The 22,251-nt window shown below is 42.8% G+C and overlaps 1 protein-coding gene across 12 annotated transcripts in view; it reads left to right on the top strand.

Moving 5' to 3' along the window:
- Positions 1-22,251, top strand: part of DOCK10 (dedicator of cytokinesis 10) — a 296,882-nt gene that overhangs the window by 59,546 nt on the left and 215,085 nt on the right. For 3 of the 12 annotated variants that reach the window (XM_053308602.1, XM_053308603.1, XM_053308601.1), the window contains exon 1: positions 11,287-11,564. The exons of the other annotated variants lie outside the window; for them this stretch is intronic. In XM_053308602.1, the coding sequence (XP_053164577.1) occupies positions 11,403-11,564 (162 nt within the window). In that variant the 5' untranslated portion in view covers positions 11,287-11,402. Of the gene's footprint in view, positions 1-11,286; positions 11,565-22,251 lie in introns of those variants that run through there. 12 annotated transcript variants of the gene reach the window in all.

Genomic DNA, 22,251 nt, shown 5'->3' with positions numbered 1-22,251 from the left:
AGGACAATGTGGTGAAGGCCACCAGTTTGCATGGCTTAAAAAGAGGTTAGATAATTTCATACAGAACAAGTATATCAATGGCTAGTAGCCTGTGGTGGCTATAGGCTATTTCCAGGCTCAGAGGTGGTATGCCTCTGAATACCAGATGTAGGGAAGCCACAGCAGGATAGGAGGCATGCCATCATCTCCTGCTCGGGGCTTCCCAGAGGCATCTGCTGGGCCACTGTAGGAAACAGATTGATGGACTAGATAGGCCTTGGGCCTGATCCAACAGGGCTCCCCTTATGTTCTTGTATGCTGATCATTCATCGGAAGGAAAACCAAGGACAGGCTTTGCCTCTTTTTCCTCCTCCCCCGCCAACTCTTAAGGTCATGTTTGAGAAAGTGCTCATTTTGAATTCAAATATATAGCTTTTTTAAATACTAAGAAAACTGCAAAACAAGAAGCTATGTAATACAAACAATTCTGGGCCATCGTCTGCCTTTCAAGAATTATTCCCTAGAGGGTGCCAAATACTAATTTTCTGAAGTTCTTCATTCATTTGTTTACACAGAGTGGTATTCTAACGACTTTATGTTACTGGAGCTGAGAAACGTTGTGAAACCCTGCCATTTTTATCTAAGAGATAAGTTTCAAAGGTACACCCTCCCAAAGAAGGGGGGAGTTTAGATTTTACTTGCGCACCACATAGAAATATTTAAAAATAATTTCAAATTGTATCTGGCCACATTTCTAATACATAGTTTGAGGAATTCAGAATTATCTGTGGTTGGATTGATTTTTCTTTGAACTGTTTCTTTTTAATAGTGAGTCACCGGATGGTTCCTGTGGTGTGACTTGTTTCAGCTTGGAAACTAAAAGAAAGAAGATCTTGAAAACCATGTCTTTGAATGCACACATTTGAAATGACTTTGTGTTTACTATAGTTGAGTGTACTTTCATAGTGGAAAAAAGAAAAAGCGAGAGTGCCACAAGAATCTGTAATTGGTCTAGTTCCAGCTTATGGATTTGCATCACTGAGGGCCAAACTAAATGAGACTGGGAATTCTGTGACAGAAACTCCTGATGTCTTTCTCATAAACAATTCTCTCTTTTTCTCTCTTTCTCCCTCCCTCCCTCTGGGTGATTTGGATCAGAGCTTTGGCACAGGGGAAGGATTCCATATCTCTGACCCAAAGTGTAGAGGGGAAAATGTATGGGCACAAAATTGGTTGGACCTGGTTGGGTCATTTAAATGTTCCCCTAGTCTCACATGGATTTCTCACAAATAAATGGATATTGTAGTGTTGGAAATGTAGAGAAAAGGGCAATCAAATGATTAGTACCATCGTTGTTGTAAGAGAAGACTGCCACATATGGGACTTTTTAGTTTAGAAAATGTTAAGGGGGCACCTGACACGATTAGAGGTTAAAAACTATGCATGGCGTGGACAAAGTGAATAGAGAAGTTTTTCCCCCCTTCCACATTAGAATCCAGGTTCATCTAATAACGCTGACTGGTAGGAGATTTAGGAAAGACAAAAAAATATTTCACACAGCACATAATTTATGGAATTTGTTGCCCCTAGCCTAGATGGCTTTAATTAGGTAAATTAGATGGGATTAGATAAATTTGTTGAGGGTTTCTCAATGGCTACTAGTTATGATAACTACATGCTACCTCCAGCATCTGAGGTAGTATCCTTCTAAATAACAGTTGCAGGGAAGCAGCTGTAGGAGAGGGCTGTTGTCCCTACTTCTAGGAAGTTCTTGCTGCTGGCTTCCCAGTGGCATCTGGTTGGCTACTGTGTGAAACAGGATACTGGCCTAGATGGACCTTTGGTTTGATCCAACAGAACCTTTCTTATGAGATGGCCTGATTGATCTTATCCACTGGAGAATGAGAGATAATGAGGCCACATTAAGATAATGGGGCCACAGCCAGAAGGAAAAGGGAGCTGGATAGAAGCAATCCAGTGGAAAGTGCCTTCGCTCTGACCATCAAAAACAGCCTAAATAAACATTTCCTTCAGCATTACTGAAATCAGTAATCTCAGTAATGCTAGTCATTTCTGAATGTAAACTGTCATTGAGACATACATATTGGGTGGCATTAGTATATGAGCTTACTGGGGTTGGCTTGGTAACATCCTGGGGGGATGAATGCTCATTGTGATTTTGGACAAGGGCTATGCCCCTAGAGATGGAAAATAGGTGACAGCATCGGAATACTTTCAGCTCTCATTGTGTTATCATGCTTTTAATGTCCTGACCATCAGACCTGCGGTGGCCAAATGTGCAATGGTGTTTTAAAAGCTTTCAAAAGTTTTAAATATATTAAAAACTACTATAAAATTTCATCAGTGTTGTCAGAGGAATGGAAACGGAAATTGACAGGAATGACATCCAAAGATTACTCCATGGAGAGAGTACAACAGCTTGTTTGTTGTTACCCCAACCCTGGCCCTTTCCTCTATGCAAAATGACTGCAATTTTACCCTCTGTTTGGAAGTAGGTATAAAGGAGGAGTGATAACAAAGAGAAAGCTGTAAGTCTGACAGTGCAATCACCTATTTTCTCATCTCTAGGGGGTAGACATTGCCAAAAATCACTGTGAGCATTTGCCCTTTGAGATGGTAGCAATGGCCAAAATTTGTGGCCTGACTCATGGACTATATACAAATATGTTAAATAAATAAATCATTTCCATTTTGCTTTTACCTGTTAAAAAAGAAAAAACCCACACATATTAAATGGCAATTTAATCACATTTTAAGCACACTGACTGACCTCTAGAGCAATGAACTGATTTGCATTTGGATGGGTGACAACATGTGAATGTTGTAAGATATTCCCCTTAAGGGATGGGGCCATAGCTCAGTGGATTAGAAGCTGCATGCTGCAGATGGCCCCAGGATCACTCCCTGGCATCTCCAGGAAGGGCTGGGAGAGACTCCTGCATGTAACCTTGGAGAACCATGGCCAGTCAGTGTTGACAGTACAGAGGTAGATGGACTAATGGTCTGATATAAGGCAGCTTCCTATATTCCTAAGAGCACTGTAGTGCAATAGCGGACTAGAGAGCCAGCGTGGCATAGTGGTTAGAGTGGTGGACTAGGACCGGGAAGACCTGAGTTCAAATCCCTATCCAGCCATGAAGCTCACTGGGTGACTCTGGGCCAGCCACTTATCTCTCAGCCTAACCTACCTCGCAGGGTTGTTGTAAGGATAAACATAACCATGTACTGTGCTCCTTTGGAGAAAGAGTGGGCTAGAAATGTAAATAAATAAATTGTGTGATGCCTGATATTAGTGCAACTAAGCCATTCTCTTGTGCTAGGACAACAGTGCTCGTCCCACATGTGGTTCCTTGCTTGGATGACAGTCAGCCAATATTTTTATTTTGCAACAAAACAGTAACCTGTGGTAACTTTTGGTCAATTGTTTACTGAAATAATCTCCAAAGATTAAAGGATGTGTTCATTTTGCTTACTCCAGAAGTAATTAGGCATTCTGCATGCATTTTCTTTATACTTGCCTATTTAAATACTTGTCTGTTTATGGAGGGTATCAGTAAACAATGCAGTGTTTCATATACAGCCTAGTTAATCGCTTTGTTTGCATAGGACTACACAGTATCAGCAAAATGGGTGGTTCCTTGCAACAACATAGTGAAGGAGTTGGGAGACAGTTTAGGCTACATCTGTATAAGAGCTGCATAACCCCGACCCTCCAGCTGTTGTTGGACTACAACTCCCATAAACCCCAGCCACAGTGGCCAATAGTCAGGGATGATGGGAGCTATAGCCCGACATCTGCTCAAGGGCCAAAGTTCTGAAGTTTTGAACTGTATTTAGGGCTACTCTCAGTGTTGCTTTTCCATAGAGAGAAGAAAATAGGTTGACTCACCCATCTTTGTAAAATTCAAGAAGTGTGTGTTGAATGTATACATACTGCTGATGTTCCATGAATCATTCAACAGTTTAAAGATTATGAGGTATCACTTTCATTTCTCTATCCCCAAGACATGAAGGAAAGTTCTCTGAAGTGGTGCTTTTGACATTACAGTAATCTTTCTATACTCTTGTCATAAACACCTCTTCAGAGAACTTTTGTTTGTAGGTCCTATGCCTATTAATATATATTTCAGGAGGAAAGTCAAATATATATTCAAATTTTATTTATTTATTTATTTGATTTGATTTGATTTCTCTACGGCCCTTCCAAAAGTGGCTCAGGGAGGTTTACACTAAAATTAAAAAAAAAAAACCTAAAATCAATTAACAGTTAAAATCAGAAACTATAAAAACAACATAAAACCATCAACAATTAAAACTTTTAAAGGCCCTGGAAAACCAGACCAAACATTTACAGTTTAAAAACAGTTTAAAAACCATGAAAACCCAAGCCAAAGAGATATGTTTTAAGGGCTCTCCTGAAGGCCAATAATGAATTCAGACTATGGATTTCTGCCGGAAGTGCATTCCACAGCCCGGGAGCGGCTACAGAGAAGACCCGCCTCTGAGTCGCCCCGAGTTGCTGGTGATAACTGAAGATGGACCTCCTCAGATGACCTTAACGTGCAGTGGGGATTGTGGAGAAGAACGTGCTCTCTAAGATAACTTGGACCTAAGCTGTTCAGGGCTTTAAAGGTAATAACCAGCAGTTGTGTTTTGCCCAGAAACATATCGGCAGCCAGTGTAACTGTTTCAGAACAGGCATAATATGATGTCTCTGGGTTGCTCCAGAGACTAGTCTGGCTGCCACATTTTGAACTAACTGAAGTTTCTGAACTAAGTACAAAGGCAGCCCCACATAGAGCGTATTGCAGTAGTCAAGCCTGGAGGTTGCCAGCTGATGCACCACTGTTTTGAGGTCATCCTCTTCAAGGAATCGGTGCAGCTGTCGAATCAGCCGAAGGTGATAGAAAACACTCCTGGCCATGGCCTCCACCTAGGATACCATAGTGAGGCCTGTGTCCAGGAGTACTCCCAAGCTGCATATATAGGCAGCAGCAATATCGGAAGATGCTGAAAGGCATTATCTCATACTGCGTGGGAGATGACAATGATAAATCCCTCCTGTATTCTACCAAAGACAACCACAGGGCTCTGTGGGCACCAGGAGTCGACACCAACTCAACGGAACAACTTTATTTACTTACTTTATTTGTGACTAACAGCAAAAGTGGGAATGGGGAGATGTGAGCTCTTCTGTCCACAAAAGAGTTGCAATTAAACACAGAAATAAGACACTTCATGTCAGCCTGCCCCTACTCTTTTTACCGCAAGGCAGCTGGTCTTCCTCAGCTATAGACATTCTTATAGGACAAATCCCAGCAAGAGTTAAAGGCACCGTGATACCCACTTGTGGAAGTTAGAGATCCGGCAGAATTAAAACATTAAAAAACCAACTGTGTGCATGTGTATGCACGCATGAATGCACTACTTTTGACTACCTATTCTCTAATAGGGGTGTGTGCAGACTGTTTTTCGTGGTTCAGTATGAATACAGAGCGAAATTGGACTGAACCACAGGTCTGTGAATGGGTTCAGTCAAACTGAGCAGCTGGAGGCATGCATATGCATGGAAATCAGGTCAGTGCCAGAATCGTCTTGCTGTGCGTGGGCTGCTGTGGGGAGCACCACTGCTCTACACTGGGCCCAGGCAGCTTCAAAGGAGTGGTGCCACAGTCACCACCGGCAATCACCTTATCACTTTCTTTAAAGGTGCTTTGGTTCTTGCCGCCCCCTTGGCCACCCTTTAGAAGCCTTTTGTGAAGGATTCCCTTTTGATTGTCCTCATCAGATTCCCCTTTATAAGCCACTTTACATAGCCCCTCAGAGTGCTGAACTGGTCCACCATGAACCTGGTTCAATTAAGTTTGATCGCAGACAGTCCGGTTTGCGATTGAGCTGCTTGAAAGAGCCTGGTTTGTGGTGGACCGTTTCACAGCAAACCATTCGTGCACACCCCTAATCTCTAGCCCCTTTACAATGATACTTGAATTAAAGCTTAGTTTAATGTAGGGAAGCAGCTTCTTCAATATCAGTTAAGAGATGAGGTTCTACTTCAAGTGCCATTACTAGCAAAAAAAGAATTGTTTTGTTGTGCTCCCTTCTTTGGGAGTACTTTGTTCTAGGAAAGTACATCAGACCTGATTAATTGATCCTTGCAGGAGAGCAATGAATATGATCATATTTTATCAGGACTATCATAGGCTCCTCAGAGCTAAAATTCTTTTTATGCTGCTTCCTACTTACTATTTCTAAACTGGTTTGGGTGATTGTCCACCAGCTCACATGCTGAAGGTGGGGATGCAGCAAGAATGTACCTGACCTGACGTCACCAAAGGACATCACGAGATGCTGCTGGGACCTCCTTTAATCACATGTGATGGGCATTCAATCAAGTTGCCTCTCTTCGCATGCTCCAGAACTTAGTTTCCATATGGTTTTGTAGCACATGTAGAGAGATAGTTTGGATTAGCACATGTAGAGAGGTAATTTGTCCCTCTCACACAATTAAAGGATGTCCTGGCAGTGTATGAGGATGCCCTTTAGTGATATCAGGGTGGGCATGTTCTTGCCATGTCCCTCCCCGCAACAGGTGAGCAGAGCTGTGTTCATCTGAATCAGCCATCTGTGTTATGGTAATTTTAATGTTGTATTATTTGCATTCTACTATTGCTGTGAATCACTTTGAAAACCCCTGTTGAAGAACAGGCTATGTAATATAGCCCATGCCACTATAATATACTGTATAGCAGGGTGTGCATGTGTGTGTCTGTGTATTCATACGTATGGCTTCGATCAGTAAGATATGATTAGATCAATTGGACATATATGCTTTGCAAGATCTTCTCTACGATACACTTTCTCTCTGCTTTTAAAAAATAATTTTATTCAAATACATTGGGGGGGAAACATTTTCTTCAATAGTCATCATAATTAGAGTTTGTATCCCAAGATGATATAAATGGATCACTGGCATTGTGACAACCAAACATTTACATAAGAATAACCCTGCTGGACCAGACCCAAGGCCTATCTAGTCCAGCATCCTATTTCACACGGTGGCCCACCAGATGCCTCTGATAAACCCACAGGCAAGGATGCCCCCTCTCCTGCTGTTGCTCCCCTGCAACTGGTATTTAGAGGCATCTTCCCTCTGAGGCTGGAGGTTGCCTATACCCACCAGACTAGTAGCCATTGATAGAAGTGCCCTTTATAAATTTGTCCAAGCCTCTTTTAAAGCCATCCAAGCTAATGGTCATCACCACATTCCATGGCAGAGAATTACATAGATTAATTTCACACTGTGTGAAAAATCTCTTCCTTTAGTTGGTCCTAAATTTCCCAGCCTTGAGTTTCATGGGATAACCCCTGGTTCTAGTGTTGTGAGAGAGGGAGAAAGATTTCTCTCTGTCCACTCTCTCTAAAGGTAAAGTGTGGTGTCGAGTCTATTTTGACTCCAGGTACCCACAGAGCCCTGTGGTTTTCTTTGGTAGAATACAGAAGGGGTTTACCATTGCCTTCTCCTGCGCAGTATGAGATGATGCCTTTCAGCATCTTCCTGTATCACTGCTGCCTGATATAGTACCAGTTGGGATTTGAATTGGCGACCTTCTGCTTGCTAGGCAAGCATTTCCCTGCTGCGCCACTTAAGGTGACTCCACTCTCTCTACACCATGCATAATTTTATACACCTCTATCATGGCTCCCCATAGTTGTGTCTTTTTATTTGTTTGTTTGTTTGTTTGTTTATTCAGTTTCTATACCGCCCTTCCAAAAATGGCTCAGGACGGTTTACACAGAGAAATAACAAATAAATAAGATGGATCCCTGTCCCCAATGGGCTCACAATCTAAAAAAGAAACATAAGATAGACACCAGCAACAGTTACTGGAGGTACTGTGCTGGGGGTGGATAGGGCCAGTTACTCTCCCCCTGCTAAATAAAAAGGATCACCACGTTAAAAAGTGCCTTTGCCAAGTTAGCAGGCGTAATTGCCAGGTTAGCAGGGGTAACTGCTAACTGTTTTTAGTTTTCCAAACTAAAAAGCCCCAGGTGCTGTAGGCTTGCCTAATTTTTATTTTCAGTCCCCTTCCTAATAACCCCTAGCATGGAATTTGCCTTATTTCATTGCTGCCGCGCACTGAGTTGACCCTTTCAACGAGCTGTCCAGCACCATCCCAAGATCTCTCTCCTGGTCAATCACCGATCACTCAGACAAAGTCAGTGTATATGTGAAGTTGGGTTTTTCTGCTTCAATATGCATCACTTTACACTTGCTTTCATTTAACCGCAATTGTGTTTGTTGCCCACTTACCCAGCTTGGAGAGATCCTTTTGTTGCTCCTTATAGTATGTTTTGGATTTCAGTACCCTAATTCATTCCTGCAATGTATCTTAACTGTAAGCTTGTCCTTTTCAGGAATTACCCAGCTTGGAGAGATCCTTTTGTTGCTCCTTATAGTATGTTTTGGATTTCAGTACCCTAATTCATTCCTGCAATGTATCTTATCTGTAAGCTTGTCCTTTTCAGGAATGTCTTTAATCAGCCATTGCATGTGACACATCATAGCCTGGATTGCCTAGAGGGATGACAAAAGGAGAGTCCTGCTCTTGGGGTAGGAAGTTGAAATCAATAGTCATCTTGTCCCTTTGAAATCTGATTCTATACAATTATGAATTGAAATATCCTATTCGAAATATGGGAAATCTTCCCAGTGCAATTCATTTGAGCACATGAGGTCTAGGATGATTCCATATTTCAAAAGATATCTTGGCAGCAAAGGGCCCATTGTCTTATTTTGAAAACAAAATAATTTAGTTTTCCTGTGCAGCCACTATTCTTTTCTGTAAAGCTGTTGACCTGAAGCACAGTTACCTTGGTTAGGAGGCAACTCTTCTCGTTTTTATCCATTCCTCCATTTCAAGGAGTTTGTCTTTGTGCTTTTTTCTTTCTTGCTTTTTTACTACTTTGAAATATTGTATGTCACAATTCTGCTTCCTGGGCACATATTGGTCACCTTTGGACGTAACACGGAACCATCTGTCCAGTGAACGTGTGGTTCCACATACCCTTCCTCTGCTCTCCCTTCCGCATTTGGACATAATGGATAGCATCCTCTCTGCAGTCAGCAAGACTGAAGAGAGGCGGGGGAGCTAGCTGTGTGCTTCCTTCTTTCGTGAAGGACAGCTGAACAGCAAATAACAGCTGGAGCAAGGAAGAAGCTTCCTCTCTCAACTCCAGCTTGGGAGAAGGATAACTATAACCAGCTTGGGAGAAGGATTACATCCGGATGCTAGCAGTGCTAGCATCCGGATGTAATGCTAGCACTGACAAACTGGAGGCGGAAGCCATGCAACTTAAAGAAAACCAAAGGTCAGAATGGAGTTTGGGGAGGGAAACCGTGGGTCCATTTTTTGCTGTACCTGTGGTTACCTGCATTTAGACGTATGGTTAGCGAAACCGGAGGTGAAGGGGCCTCCAGTTTCATGTTACGTGCAAATGTGGCCATAGAGTAACACTTGTCACTTTAACTCTCCATATTCAAGTGTTTAAAGAGAATGGTCCTGGTCCAGTACTGTTCAGTTTCTGTGGGAACTTCCCTTCATTTCAATGGGTATGGCATGTGCACAAAACCATTGTTTAAGAGTGTGAGCTGCCTAGCAAGATGACTTGAGGGAGGAGACACATATCTAAAGGGTGCTAACAAAACTCAGGACAGTTTGATGCCCTTCCTGCTAGTTAGTGTTTTTCATATATATATATATATATATATGAATATGAGAGGATATCTAAGCAGTGCAGTTGGCTTACTTCTAAGAGATCCAAGAAAGAGAAACATTTGGCAGCGAGCAGCATGCTTTTAGAGAACTCATTTCATCTCCTTGGTAAATATTTTCATTAAAATGCTGCTGTATTGTGACAGATTACTGAGTAATTAAAGCCTAATCAACCATTGTGTGAAATGGTTTCAGAGAACCGTGTTAAGCACTATTCTCTCTTTCTCTTTTTAAACAATTCATTTCATGAAGCAGCTCTTCCAAACATTACATCAACAGGAATTACAGGCTTGCTCAAGTCCCCGTGAAAGTCAATGGCAAAGGTCCCATTGCCTCCAAAAGCAGTAGGCCCCATTGTGGGGGGATAGATATCAACAATGAAAGAAAGAAGGCAGATGTGACTGCAGATAGAGCAACATAATATTAATGCTGTTCCATTGAAAACATCTTTTTTCCACCATCTTGGCTTGCTTTATTCATGAAAAAAAAAGTATTTTTAGTGCCAACTTCCTCTGAAGAGCACGGCTACTTCACACAACTATACCATTAGACCTTGATATTTTTCCAAATCAGGTCATGTGATTTCTAAGCACCCCTTTAGCTGCTTTTTGAATGACTTCTTTGCCAGCGGAGAGAATGCCAGGTTAACTACTCATAGTCTGTTATCCCCCGCCCCCGACATTTTTTCTTTGCCTGAATTCTTATCAATAAAACATTTACAAATGCTTCCTAGTTGCCACATTAATTCTCAGTGTCTGTGTGTGTGTCAGCTGTGTTTAATTCCTTAGCAGTGAGCTCTCATTAAAGAGATTTGCCACACACAGGCTGCCTCTGCCAACATAAAAATGTCCTAGTCTGCAGAACAACTGCATGTGTGGGAACACACAAAAAAACTACTATTTGAAAAGCATTTCAGATCTAAACAGTGGTTTTTCTCATTAAGCCAGTGAGCTTCGGACATGAGCTAAAAAATGCATTTTATTTTATTTTATTTGCATTCATTCTGCTCGTTGTGTTTTAATGTTTCAGCATGCTAGTGACATCCTGGAAAATAGAAGACTTCCCTCCCTCTGCCTTCCACAAAGCTACCAGCTCATATACTTCAGTAAAGCAGGAGCTAATTTCTCATTTTAATAAAGCAGTTTAGATGAACGTTCATTTTCACTTATGACTTAATCCCCCAGAGGAAAACTAGAAATGACTACCATAAGGAGAATTAACAAGCATTTAAACTAGCACTGCCAGGTTTTATTAAACAGCTGGTTTATACTTTTTGGCTTTGTGAATCTCGGATCAGGAAGAGGATTACTGCAAAAGGCAAAGAGAAAAAACTGTTCTCCTACGTTTTCAGAAACAATTGCAGTACAAGAGGACTTTAATACTGTCTGTCTGTGTGTGTGTGTGTGTGTGTGTGTGCGCGCGCGTGTGTGTAGTTTCCGTGGATCAAATCTTTCCTATATCTGCATCCAAGCTCTTTGGTTTGTGATCAGATGATTGCAGCTCAAGGAAATGATTGGAGCGAGCTGGCTGCTGCAGCTGCACTGTAGGCTGTTTTCAGGGACAAGGAGCCACTGTTTTTCAAACATAGCATAAACATAGAAGTTATTCTGTAGGCTTCAGGATGCAGCTATGGGTTGTGCTGCCAGCATTGTTCTGCTTCAAGCCTTTCGTTCAGTGGTACAGAGGAACTGTCCACATATTTGTAGGCGACGGCAAGAAGAATTGTCACATGAAATCCTGCCTCTGGAAAGTGATGATGAAATGAGCCGACCCAGGACTCTCATCATTATGGTACAGTATACTTTTAGCAAGCAGGCACAGTTGAGAGGGTTATTAGAACAAATGCTTTGTGATTTCTTGACTTGCAGTACGGAGAAAGGAGAAAAGAGCATTTGCTAACATGCTTGAAACTGTGACAGACCTCTAATTGAAATTCTGTCTGTTACCTAAGAGTGCCTAATTTTCACTTTCCTCTGTAGTTGAAACTGGGAAAGGCTGGCATGCGATACAGAAAGCAGTGTTTCTCTACCTGATTTGTTTATGTATTTTGAACTTTCTGCTGGGATGTATGCAGTGTTTACACTGTAATCATGATGTGTTTTATCTTCTTATGCTGAGTTTAAACTGTAGCCAGAGTGTACCATATGTGCCTGTGATCTTTCTGCAAAACTTCTGTTTCAGTGCTGGATAGACACAGCCATATTTTTGTATAAGGTGTTTTCTGCTTACCTTCCCAGAGCTCCTTGTAAACAATTGTTGCAATAACAAACCATTATTTCTTGAAGTGGCGGGGGGAGAAGGTACCTATTAGGCAATATGCATCACTGTTAGGAGTATTAGTGAATGAATATTAAGAAATTTGACTGTTTTTATTTTGGTTGAAAAGAACCACAGTGACACGAAGGTGGCTGCGTTTTGTTTGTCAGGCGTTTTGTTTGTGCTAGGATTTTAAAAGAGCAGCAGGTTTAAGAGTGACTGTGAAACGAGATCCCCTCCCCCTTGCAGTTCCCAAAAGCACTTACTCCGGTAACTTAATTACTGGACCACATTTTACTGAACCTTCTAACCTGGCTATAAAATAAGAATCGTCTTGGTCATCTGGTTCTTAGCATTTTAGCCCCAGTTACCATGACCACGGTATAGTGTTTTTTCAGATGCACAATGCATGAGCTATTGCAAGGTCTCAATGCAGGTATTAGGTTGCCTAATGTTGCTCACATGCAGAGGTAAACTATCACTAAATATAATCGAGCCTCTTTTACACTATACCCTTGTAAATACTCTATCATTCTGGTAGTTGGAGCTTTTTAGCCCCAAACTCAAACCAATGGCATGTTCTCATGGCTGTTTCAGCACATTCTATCTACCCTTGCACAAATACATAAGGTGCTTCTGCCTTCATTGCTCCAGAAAGAGACCACTGTGGGATAAATGACTGTGCAGTATATGAACTAGTATATGAACTAGCTGTCTACGTCCCCTGCTGCACCTTGGAAAAGACACCTGCCTTTCCCACTGGCAAGTGTCATGTGGGTTTGTGCTCAGGCTGAAACCCTAAGCCTGCATATTTGGAAAAGGTCCATTACGAAGGGGGAAGGGGTATGGACTTACTCAAAAGTAAATATGATTAGGGTTGGAGTGTTAGTATTCAGAAAGCTGCAAACTGTTTTATCAGTATGGAATAACTAGATAATTATTGCTCATCTTCATCTCATACTAGCCATAAAAGAGCCAGTGTGTGCTCAGTGCTCAATGTGGTTAGGGTGCTGGACTTGGACCTGAGAAACCTGGATTCAAATCTGATGTGGAAAAGAATATTCTCCAAAGCTTTTAATAGAATGGATACTGTGTAATAATTCTCTGAAATATTTTCTACAATTCTAATTGATGCATTGACGAATATTCTTTCCAAGTCTAGTTCAAATCCTCATTCAGCTATGAAGTTCATTGGATAGCCTTAGACAAGTTATTCTCCCTCAGCCTGATCCTCCTTCTTGAATAAAAAATAGGAAATCCCATGTTTGCTGCCTGAGCTCCTTGGAGGAAGGATGGGAAAGAAATGAGAGAGATGGAATTATGTATGTAAGTAGCTAAACTTCAGCTATCTAAATGTCATTGAAACCCCAACATTTAGACCGTCAAGATAAGAACAGGAAGTGACTAACTGTCCAAGATGACAGTGAGTGCACAGGTATTGAAGATCCCATGAAGCATAACATTATAGCTGAAGCATTGTCTTAAATATCAGCTTACTTTAAACTTTGAGTCTTGTGTCTTCCAGAAGCCAGCATCCAACTTTATCACATAATCCGCAGCTGATCTAATGTGAAGTGGTTCTTAGAGAAGGCAGTACTACTTGTTGGGGAGCTATAAACAAAGCAGGGAGTTGGGAAGTAATGTGGATAAAGAAAGGAAATTAAACATTTCAGGCAAAGAAGCAGACATTCTAAGTTGTGGTTGTAGTGACTTCATCATGGATTCACTGCCTTTGTTTTCATGGGAAAGAATTATGTTCAAACCAGTGTTGCTTGATATATTAGCAGGAGTATAGTGGAGGGTGGACGCGCAGGGACGAAGCGTCGGTACTTCTCGGCTTCTCTGGCTGTTGGGGTGGGCATGGCCATGGGGGCTGTCATGGAGAGTGCCTGCACTTATGAATTTGCAGCTACATCACTGTATATTAGTATATTTCTAGGGGACCTAAAAATTAAGAAGAGAAGAAATAGTACAACAATAAAGTTGTTTATTTAACAAAATAAACCAGTAAATGAAAGCAGCATTATTTGGAGTAATTAAAAAAACACCACCACTCTTCACCTGGCTCTGCAAAGACATGGATGTTGTCACCAAGTGAACCTCCATGAGGAAAGAGCATTCCATAAAAATGGACGCCAAATCACCATTGAATAGGCTCTCTACCCAGTTGCCACCAAACTCATCTCAGATGGAGGCCCCATGAAGAGCTGAGGATGAATGTCTGGTGGAGAGGCCATAGCTCAGTGGTGCATATTTTGCATGCAGAAGGTTCCTGGTTCAACCCTGGGCATCTCAAGCCAAAGGATCAAGTAGCAGGTGAAGGATAAAACTTTTAGCTGAGACCCTGGAGACCCACTGCTGGACAGAGTAAATGGTACTGGGCAAAATGGAAAAATGTTCTGACTTGGAATAAGGCAGCTCTATATATATGTATGTATGTATGTATGTATGTATTTTTATATATATATATATATATATATTTATATGTGTGTGTGTGTGTGTGTGTGTGTGTGTGTATATATATATATATAAAAAAAAATAAATACATACATACATACATACATACTTTCATGACTGTGTAGTCCTATGCATCTTTGAGACTTCTACTCAAATTGTTAATCATTCTTAAATGATTGATAAATTATATATTCCTTCTCTGAACTGGTCCTACCTGAAGCAGGGACGAAACTGTAATAGGATGCATGGATTCCAAGAACCCATTCTGATGTGCCTCCAGGGCCTCCTTAATAATTTCTGGGGCTGCTTCATTTGCCTCTTCTCCTCTCTGCGGCACCATGGGCACCCAGCATACCCCCCTGCATGCTGCCACACATGTGCAGAGGCCAGCTGAGCAGTGGGGACAAGGCAGCCTCCCTGCGGACTGCTCGGTCAGGGAGCAAGCAGCCACAGTGGGGTGGGGGTGGGCTGACCCTGAGAACATGGGTCGCCTATGCACTCCCTTTGCCACTGACCTGAAGAAAAATTGCCAGAAGTTAATATGGACCTGTAGTGTCCATGTGGATGCCCAGTAAAGCATTAATTAACATGATTCTTTCCATATCAGCCTGATACCAGAATTTTGTTTTGGTATCTTTGGGGAATACCTTATCTTAAGTTCACAACATGTTTATTATAAGGTAACTAGCCAGAGATAAGTAGAGATGGGAAAACAATTCAGAGCTCACTTTCTTTCTCTGATCTGATTTCTCCCCCACCCGCCGCAATTAGGAAGAAATGGGGGCTCTGAAAATGACTTACCTGTCCCCAGCTATGTTACATGGGGAGATGGGAGGATTTTCCCTTTCCTCCATTAGTCTTGCACATTGTCAGGAGAAGAGTGGTGCTGCCACCTCACAAAAAGTGAAGTGGCTTTTCTTCCTCCTGCCCCCACATATGCCTGATGGCCTACTCCGTAGCATGCTGGAGCAAAGGCATGATCGAATTTAGTCTGCCCAAGGTCTTCTGCAGTGCATTGCTCCTCATGTAATACTGCTGCTATCAGCTTTCCCCAGGCACACATCTGGGGGATGGGGAGGAGAGAAACAAAGACTCCCTCATCCCCAAGGGGTTGCTGCTCCTGCTGCTTCTCCCACTATTTTTGCAAGCAGTAAATAAAAAGGGGACAGATAGAGAGGCTGGTAGGAAGCAGAGGAGGAAAGCTGGTGAACTTCTCCCGGATCCAAGGCTAGCAGAACTTCCAGGATCTTGGGAAGCTCACTTCTACTGAGGCGTGGACATTTTTGAATCGCCCAGATTCTTTTCAAAGCCCAAGCTTGGGGATATTTACTAACCTCTCTAGAGTCAGGTTGCCCAAGTGAGGGGTTTTTCCAAGTTAAAAAGTTTGACATACTTAAATAGAAACTCATGGTATCACAAAATATCCAGTATTCCCTTCAGATAGGGAACCACACAAAGAAATATGGCTCCCAATGACAAAAGGACATTTAAGCTCAGAAAAAATAAACAGTTTTAGTCAGCCTTTTGCAAAACAATAGTCTGGATCATCCCCTTCATTACAGGACCTGATTTGTCCCAACTTCCCCAAGCGTCTGTTCTGAGTCCAAACATATCAGCTGGACTCTTCGTCTTCATATTGTTTCTTGTTTTAGCACTAGGAGCCCCCTGTATCTCCTTTCTCATTGATGCTTATTCTAAATAAAACTTTCTGACACTGCATATTTAGTATAAGTACCACAGTACAATCATATATATACAAATACCTTTCATACTTTAACCAAAAGACCTTTTATGAAGGCAATTACCCACTTGTGCCATTAAAATGCCCCTGTGCAAGCACGCGCACACACACAATTGTTTTTATTATTATTAGGTGTGTATGTGTGTGTGTGTGTATGTATGTGTGTGTGTGTGTGTGTGTGTGTGTGTGTGTGTGTATATATATATATATATATATATATATATATATATTCATATTCTCTAAGGCATACCTGTGGCTAATCCTGTGTGTGGCAGCTCTCGTGAGAGTTCACAAACAGAAGCACCTGATTGGGCAGTGGGGATTCCATAGGCAGATAGGGAGAAGAAGCCTGTGAGAGCAGAGGCACCATGGTGATTGGACAGTAGGGATTCCATATGCTAATAGAGAGGAGGAGCCTTTGGCACTGTGGTGATTGGGCAGTGGGGATTCCATATTCAGGTAGGGAGGAGGAGCCTGTGATGGTTAGGTTCAGTTGGAATGTGACTGTTACTGTTCGAAAGATGTTCTTGACTGTAGAGGAGAGGAATTTCTATATATAAAAGGATAATGGGCAGGGGCCGATGAAGAGAGGGGTCGTGAGTGAGGAAAGAGCAGGAGAAGGAGGCTGCCGTTGTGTTAGATGAGGAAACTTATGAGGAAACAAGTTGAACAAGATCTGTTAACTCAGCAAGGGAGAGAGAAAAAGAGAGAGCACGCACGAAAAAGAAGGGAGGGGAAGAAAGGCAGAGAGGAAGAGTGAGTGGAGGAGCAAGAAAGAGAGAAAAAGAAGGGAGGGGAAGAGATGAAGGAAAGGTGAGGGATGGGCCTGAGCCTGTCAGCAGCCTGAGGGAAACAAGTGGCAATGGCAGTGGTGGCAGCAGTAAGGAAGGGCTCAGTCAATGACTTCTGCTGTTTGGGGCTACCAAGGCCATTGGCAGAGGGAGGGAGGCAGGTGTCAAGGTCTGGCCCACAGCCAGGGAAGTTCACGGCTTGGCTGGACACTGTCGACTGAATGACGTGCGTTGAATCTCAGCAATGAGTAGGAGTCTGGTGCTGTAATTTATGGAGCAAGCCGAGAGCTCCCAGCTGGTAGGAATTTACGGCTTGTCAGCCCTCAGCAATAGGCGTTTGCTCCTCCTAACAGCTTCTAATTGCATCCTGCGTTTAGAACACCTGCGTTGTTGTGGTGTCAACGGTGTTTCAATGCCTAGTTCTCCCTCCGATTGGTCTCTCACACTTTCTGCAGACTCAGGCTGCTGTGCCTGTTCTAAACCATCAGCTGGATCTATCACAGCTGTCTCAGGAACGCTGACAGCCGGGCTCTGCCCCTCAGATACTCCTGACTCGGCCGGAAAGCTGCCGGCCTCCCCTTCCTCCTCGCTGTCGGAGCTCAAGGGCATGACAGCAGGCAAAAGACGGGCCCAGGCTTGTCAGGGGCCTGAGGGGAACGAGTGGCCATGGTGGTAATGAGGAAGGGCCTGGTCAGCCGCCGCCGCCGCTGCTCCTGTGGGGAGGAGAAGGAGTGGTGCCCAGGTGAGGGTGGGGAGGTCTCTGGGGATAGAGGGACTGCAGCTTGGCCAATAGACGCCAGCAATGCTGCAGCCACGACCAAGGGGGCGAGGGGATGGAGTAAAGGGATGGAGAAGGAGGAGCAGGAGTGTGGCTCCTCTGAGATGAGAAGGGCTGTGGCAGGGGGTGAGGGGAGCAATCAAGTACTAGCATGCAGATGCTCTGTGTGGGTTAAGCTAGTTATTTTATTATTTTATTTTATTTTATTTCATTATTAATGAGTATAATCATGATTTTCAGTGAAAAGGTTCTCCAGGTGGTTTACAGTACATAGAAAAAGAGGAATAAGAAACCGGTTCCCTGCCCACAAAGAGCTCTCTTTCTAAAAAGAAGCACCAAGCAGATCCCAGCAATAGCCACTGGAGCTGCACTGTGCTGGGGCTGAATATGGCAAGTTGCTCTCCTCCTGTAAATATAAGAAGAATTACCATTTTGAAAGGTTCATCTTTGCCTGGTTAAGAGGGATTAATGCAGAGATACACAGAGAGAGTTAATGCATAGTGCAGTGATAGCTCTGACTCATAGATAGCTCAGCAATAGTCCTGTTTTCTCATGACAAAATATGATCTGTTGTCAAGAGTCCAGAGTTCTGTCAGCACTGTAGGACACATGGGCATTTTGGGGTCCCTATTCATGAGAAAGCCAAACTGCATATGTAAAAGAATGAACACAGATATAGTGTCTTTTCATTAACAACATTTGGGAAATTATTTTTAATACGATGCTATGTGGGTACAATGGAGAATATGTTCCTGCAGCTGATCACCTGCCTGGTAAAAAGAGAAATCAAATTTCAGTCAAAGTGAATTATATGATTGACAGCTTCCCCCTTCACCTTCAAAGGGCTCTTGTAGCATGCCTTAACCTTTCCCCATCATTCAGTTTTCATGTTGGGGAAAAGCTACACATAATTCATTTCAGGTTATTATGCACTTATTAAAGGCACAGAACCTTTCTATGAAAAAACAAGACACCTATTTGCTACTAATTTCAGTAGAATCTGTATGGCACTTTATATATAATTGAATAGCCTCAAACTTGCACTTGGTGAATGGCCTTTCACTGTTATTACCAGCTGAATCGCTTTCCTCATCTCCCCATGTAGATTTCTAAACTCTAAGGAGCATCTAAAGAGAAACTAATCTTTCCTATTTGCAAAATTTACAAAGACATCTGAAGTAAATTTATCGGACTTGTTCTGGGTTTGTTGTTTCTAGAAAAAACAGGGCAGGATATAACACAACTCTGAAGTCATGCACACAACCTCACGCCACCACGCATGGAGGTCGGTGGGGAAGGGTGGAGCTTGCCTGCCTTCCCCGGCAGATGAGTGGCAGTGTATTTGTATTTGCTGCCCACATGAGCAGCTGCACAGCAAAGGCAAAAGCTGGGAGCGGAAGGACTTAAGAACATAAGATCAGCCCTACTGGATCAGGCCCATGGCCCATTCAGTCCAGCATCCTGTTTACCACAGTGGCCCACCAGATGCACCTGAGAAGCCATAGGCAGAAAGGTGAGGGTGTGTCCTCTTGCTGTTGTTCCCCTGCAACTGGTATTTAGAGGCATCATGCCTCTGAGACTAGAGGTGGCCTATAGCACCAGACTAGTAGCCATTGATAGACCAGTCATCCGCGAATTCGTCTAAGCCCCTTTTAAAGCCATCCAAGCTAGTGGCCATCACCACATCCCATGACAGAAAATTCCATAGATTAATTTTGCACTGTGTGAAAAAGTAGTACTTCCTTTTGTTGGTCTTAAATTTCCCAGCCTTCAGTTTCATGGGATGACCCCTGGGTCTACTATTTTGAGAGAGGGAGAAAAAATAATCTCTGTCCATGCTCTCTACTACATGCATAATTATATACAACTCTATCATGTCTCCCCGTAGTTGTCTCTTTTCCAAACTAAAAAGCCCCAGATGCTGTAGCCTTGCCTGATAAGGAAGGTGCTCCAGGCCCCTAATCATCTATCTTGGTTGCCCTCAACTGTACCTTTTCCAGTTCTACAATGTTCTTCTTAAGATACAGTGACCAGAACTGCACGTAGTACTCCAAATGTGTCCACACCATAGATTTGTACAAGAGCATGATAATATTAGCATTTTTATTTTCAATCCCCCGCCCCCCCAATGATTCCTAGCATGGGGTTTGCCTTTTTCACAGCTGCCATGCATTGAGTTGACACTTTCAACAAGCTGTCCACCACAACCCTCTGCTGTTCACTCAGTGACAGCTCAGACCCCATCAGTGTATATGTGAAGTTGGGATTTGTTGCCCCAATATGCATAACTTTACACTTGCTTACACTGAACCACATTTGCCATTTTGCCACCCACCCACCCAGTTTGGAGAGATCCTTTTGGAGCTCCTCACAATCTGTTTTGGATTTTGCTACCCTAAATAATTTAGTGTCATCTGCAAATTTGGCCATTTCGCTGCTTACCCCAACTTCTAGATCATGTATGATTTAGATGATTTCCCTCTTGCATCCTAGAGTGCCCCGCCCCATGGGCACTGCGGCTGCTCTTGTTAGAGCATCTGCCGCGCTCGGCACAGCCTCTCCTTCTCCTGGCTTACTGCTGGAAATGGTGATGGGCTTGGGGGGTGCCTTTTAACCTGGCGTCGATTGTGCTCATGGTTGCCTGCCAAGGTTAAACGAACCACAGGTTTGTTTAACCTCAGCTAAATGCTGGGTTAAAACACTGGGCTACCACGTACGGGAGCATCCAGGAGCAGAGCTTTCTCAGCACTCAGGGTGACACGAGCCATCTGGGTTACCCCAGGCGGCTCGTGTCATGTGAATAGCCTCTCTCTATGTTATAGCTATGACTGATCAGGATTTATATTGGTGTATGTGGTGGTTTGTTTTGTACAGCCTTAAATATTTGCTTGTAAATTTTTCAGAGTCAGAAGAGACTGGTTCAAACAGTTTGAATGAGCACTAGCGGTTAGAGATTTCATTAAGTCCCCTGTGCCATTAGAAGCTATGTGTGTGACTTTAGGGGAATGTTTGCTGTGCTTCAGTTCGCACATTACATTTTGTGTGAGAGAATCAAATTGCATAAGGATAGGAGTGGCCGGGGGGGCGGGTACCTGGCTTCAGTCCTTGTGCAAAGGATCTAGGTGTCTTAGTGAATCAGAAGTTGAACATGAGCCAGTGTGATGCAGCTGATAAAAAAGCTAATGCAGTCTTAGGCTGCATTAACAGAGGCACAGCATCCAAATCACAAGTAGTAATAGTTGCATTCTATTATGCGCTGGTCACACCTCATTTGAAACACAGTGTCCAGCTCTGAGCACTGCATTTTTAGAAGTCCAACTGGTAAACTGGATTAGGTTCAGAGGAGGGCAGCAGATATAGTGAGGGGTCTGTAAACCAAGTCCTGTGAAGAACAGCTGGATATGCCCGGAAGAGAAGCCCAGAGAAGAGAAGACTGAGGAGATATATAATAATTTCTTATATCTGAAGGGCTGTCACACAGAAGATGACTAGGCTTGTTCTATTATTGCTGAGGACAGGACAAGAACCAATGGGTTGAGATTACAAGACAGTAGATCCAGGCTGGACATGAGGAGGAATTTCCTAACTTCATGAACTATTCAGCAGTCTGCCCCACATACATAAGAACTGCCCTGCCGGATCAGGCCCAAGGCCCATCTCTAGTCCAGCATCCTGTTTCATACAGTGGCCCACCAGAAACCTCTGGGAAGCCCACAGGCAAGAGACAAGGGCATGCTTTCTCTCCTATTGCTACTCCCCTGCAACTGGTATTTAGAGGCATTTTGCCTCTGAGGCTCGAGGTGACCTGTCCTGTGCTTGAGCTTTTGGAACAGAGACTGGGCCATCATATGTCAGGGATGCTGTAGCAGATTCCAGCACGGTGCATGTGGTTGAACTAGAAGACCTCCAAGGTCCTTTCCAGCCTTAAATTCTGTGATCCTATGACCAGAATCTGAAGAGATTAATTGTTGCATGAGTGGAATTGACAAGAAGCTATCTAAATAGCAGAGCCTTGTTCAAATGAAAATAGAAAAATAATGCCTTAAAAAAAATGTGTTATAATTTGTATCCCATCCCTCATTCTTGAAATCAAGCATTCAGTCACACAGCTGCTTTGTGATATGGGTTAGGTTGAGATATGGTAATTTGCCTATGTCCACCCTATAAGCTTTGTTGCTGATCAGATATTTCAATGTGGGTTTCCCATTTATCCAAATGTAACACTTTAGATCTCAAGTGTGTGTGTGGTTTTGTTGTTGTTGTTGTACTTTTTGCATTTTGGTTGCTTTTTAGTATATCACCAAGTTTTTTGCATAATAATATGTATTAATTATTAAAGTTGATGTATTTATTGATTGATTTATAATGCATCCATCACTAAGATGTTTCAGATGGATGTACCTAATAAACCTGTACAACAGCATTGTGTACATCCTACACAAATTCTGATGAATA

This window comes from Hemicordylus capensis, chromosome 3 (assembly GCF_027244095.1).
Source record: "Hemicordylus capensis ecotype Gifberg chromosome 3, rHemCap1.1.pri, whole genome shotgun sequence".
Taxonomy (NCBI): Eukaryota; Metazoa; Chordata; class Lepidosauria; order Squamata; family Cordylidae; genus Hemicordylus; species Hemicordylus capensis.
The sequence above is the reverse complement of the archived record's forward strand: the minus strand, read 5'-3'. Positions and strand labels throughout refer to the sequence as shown.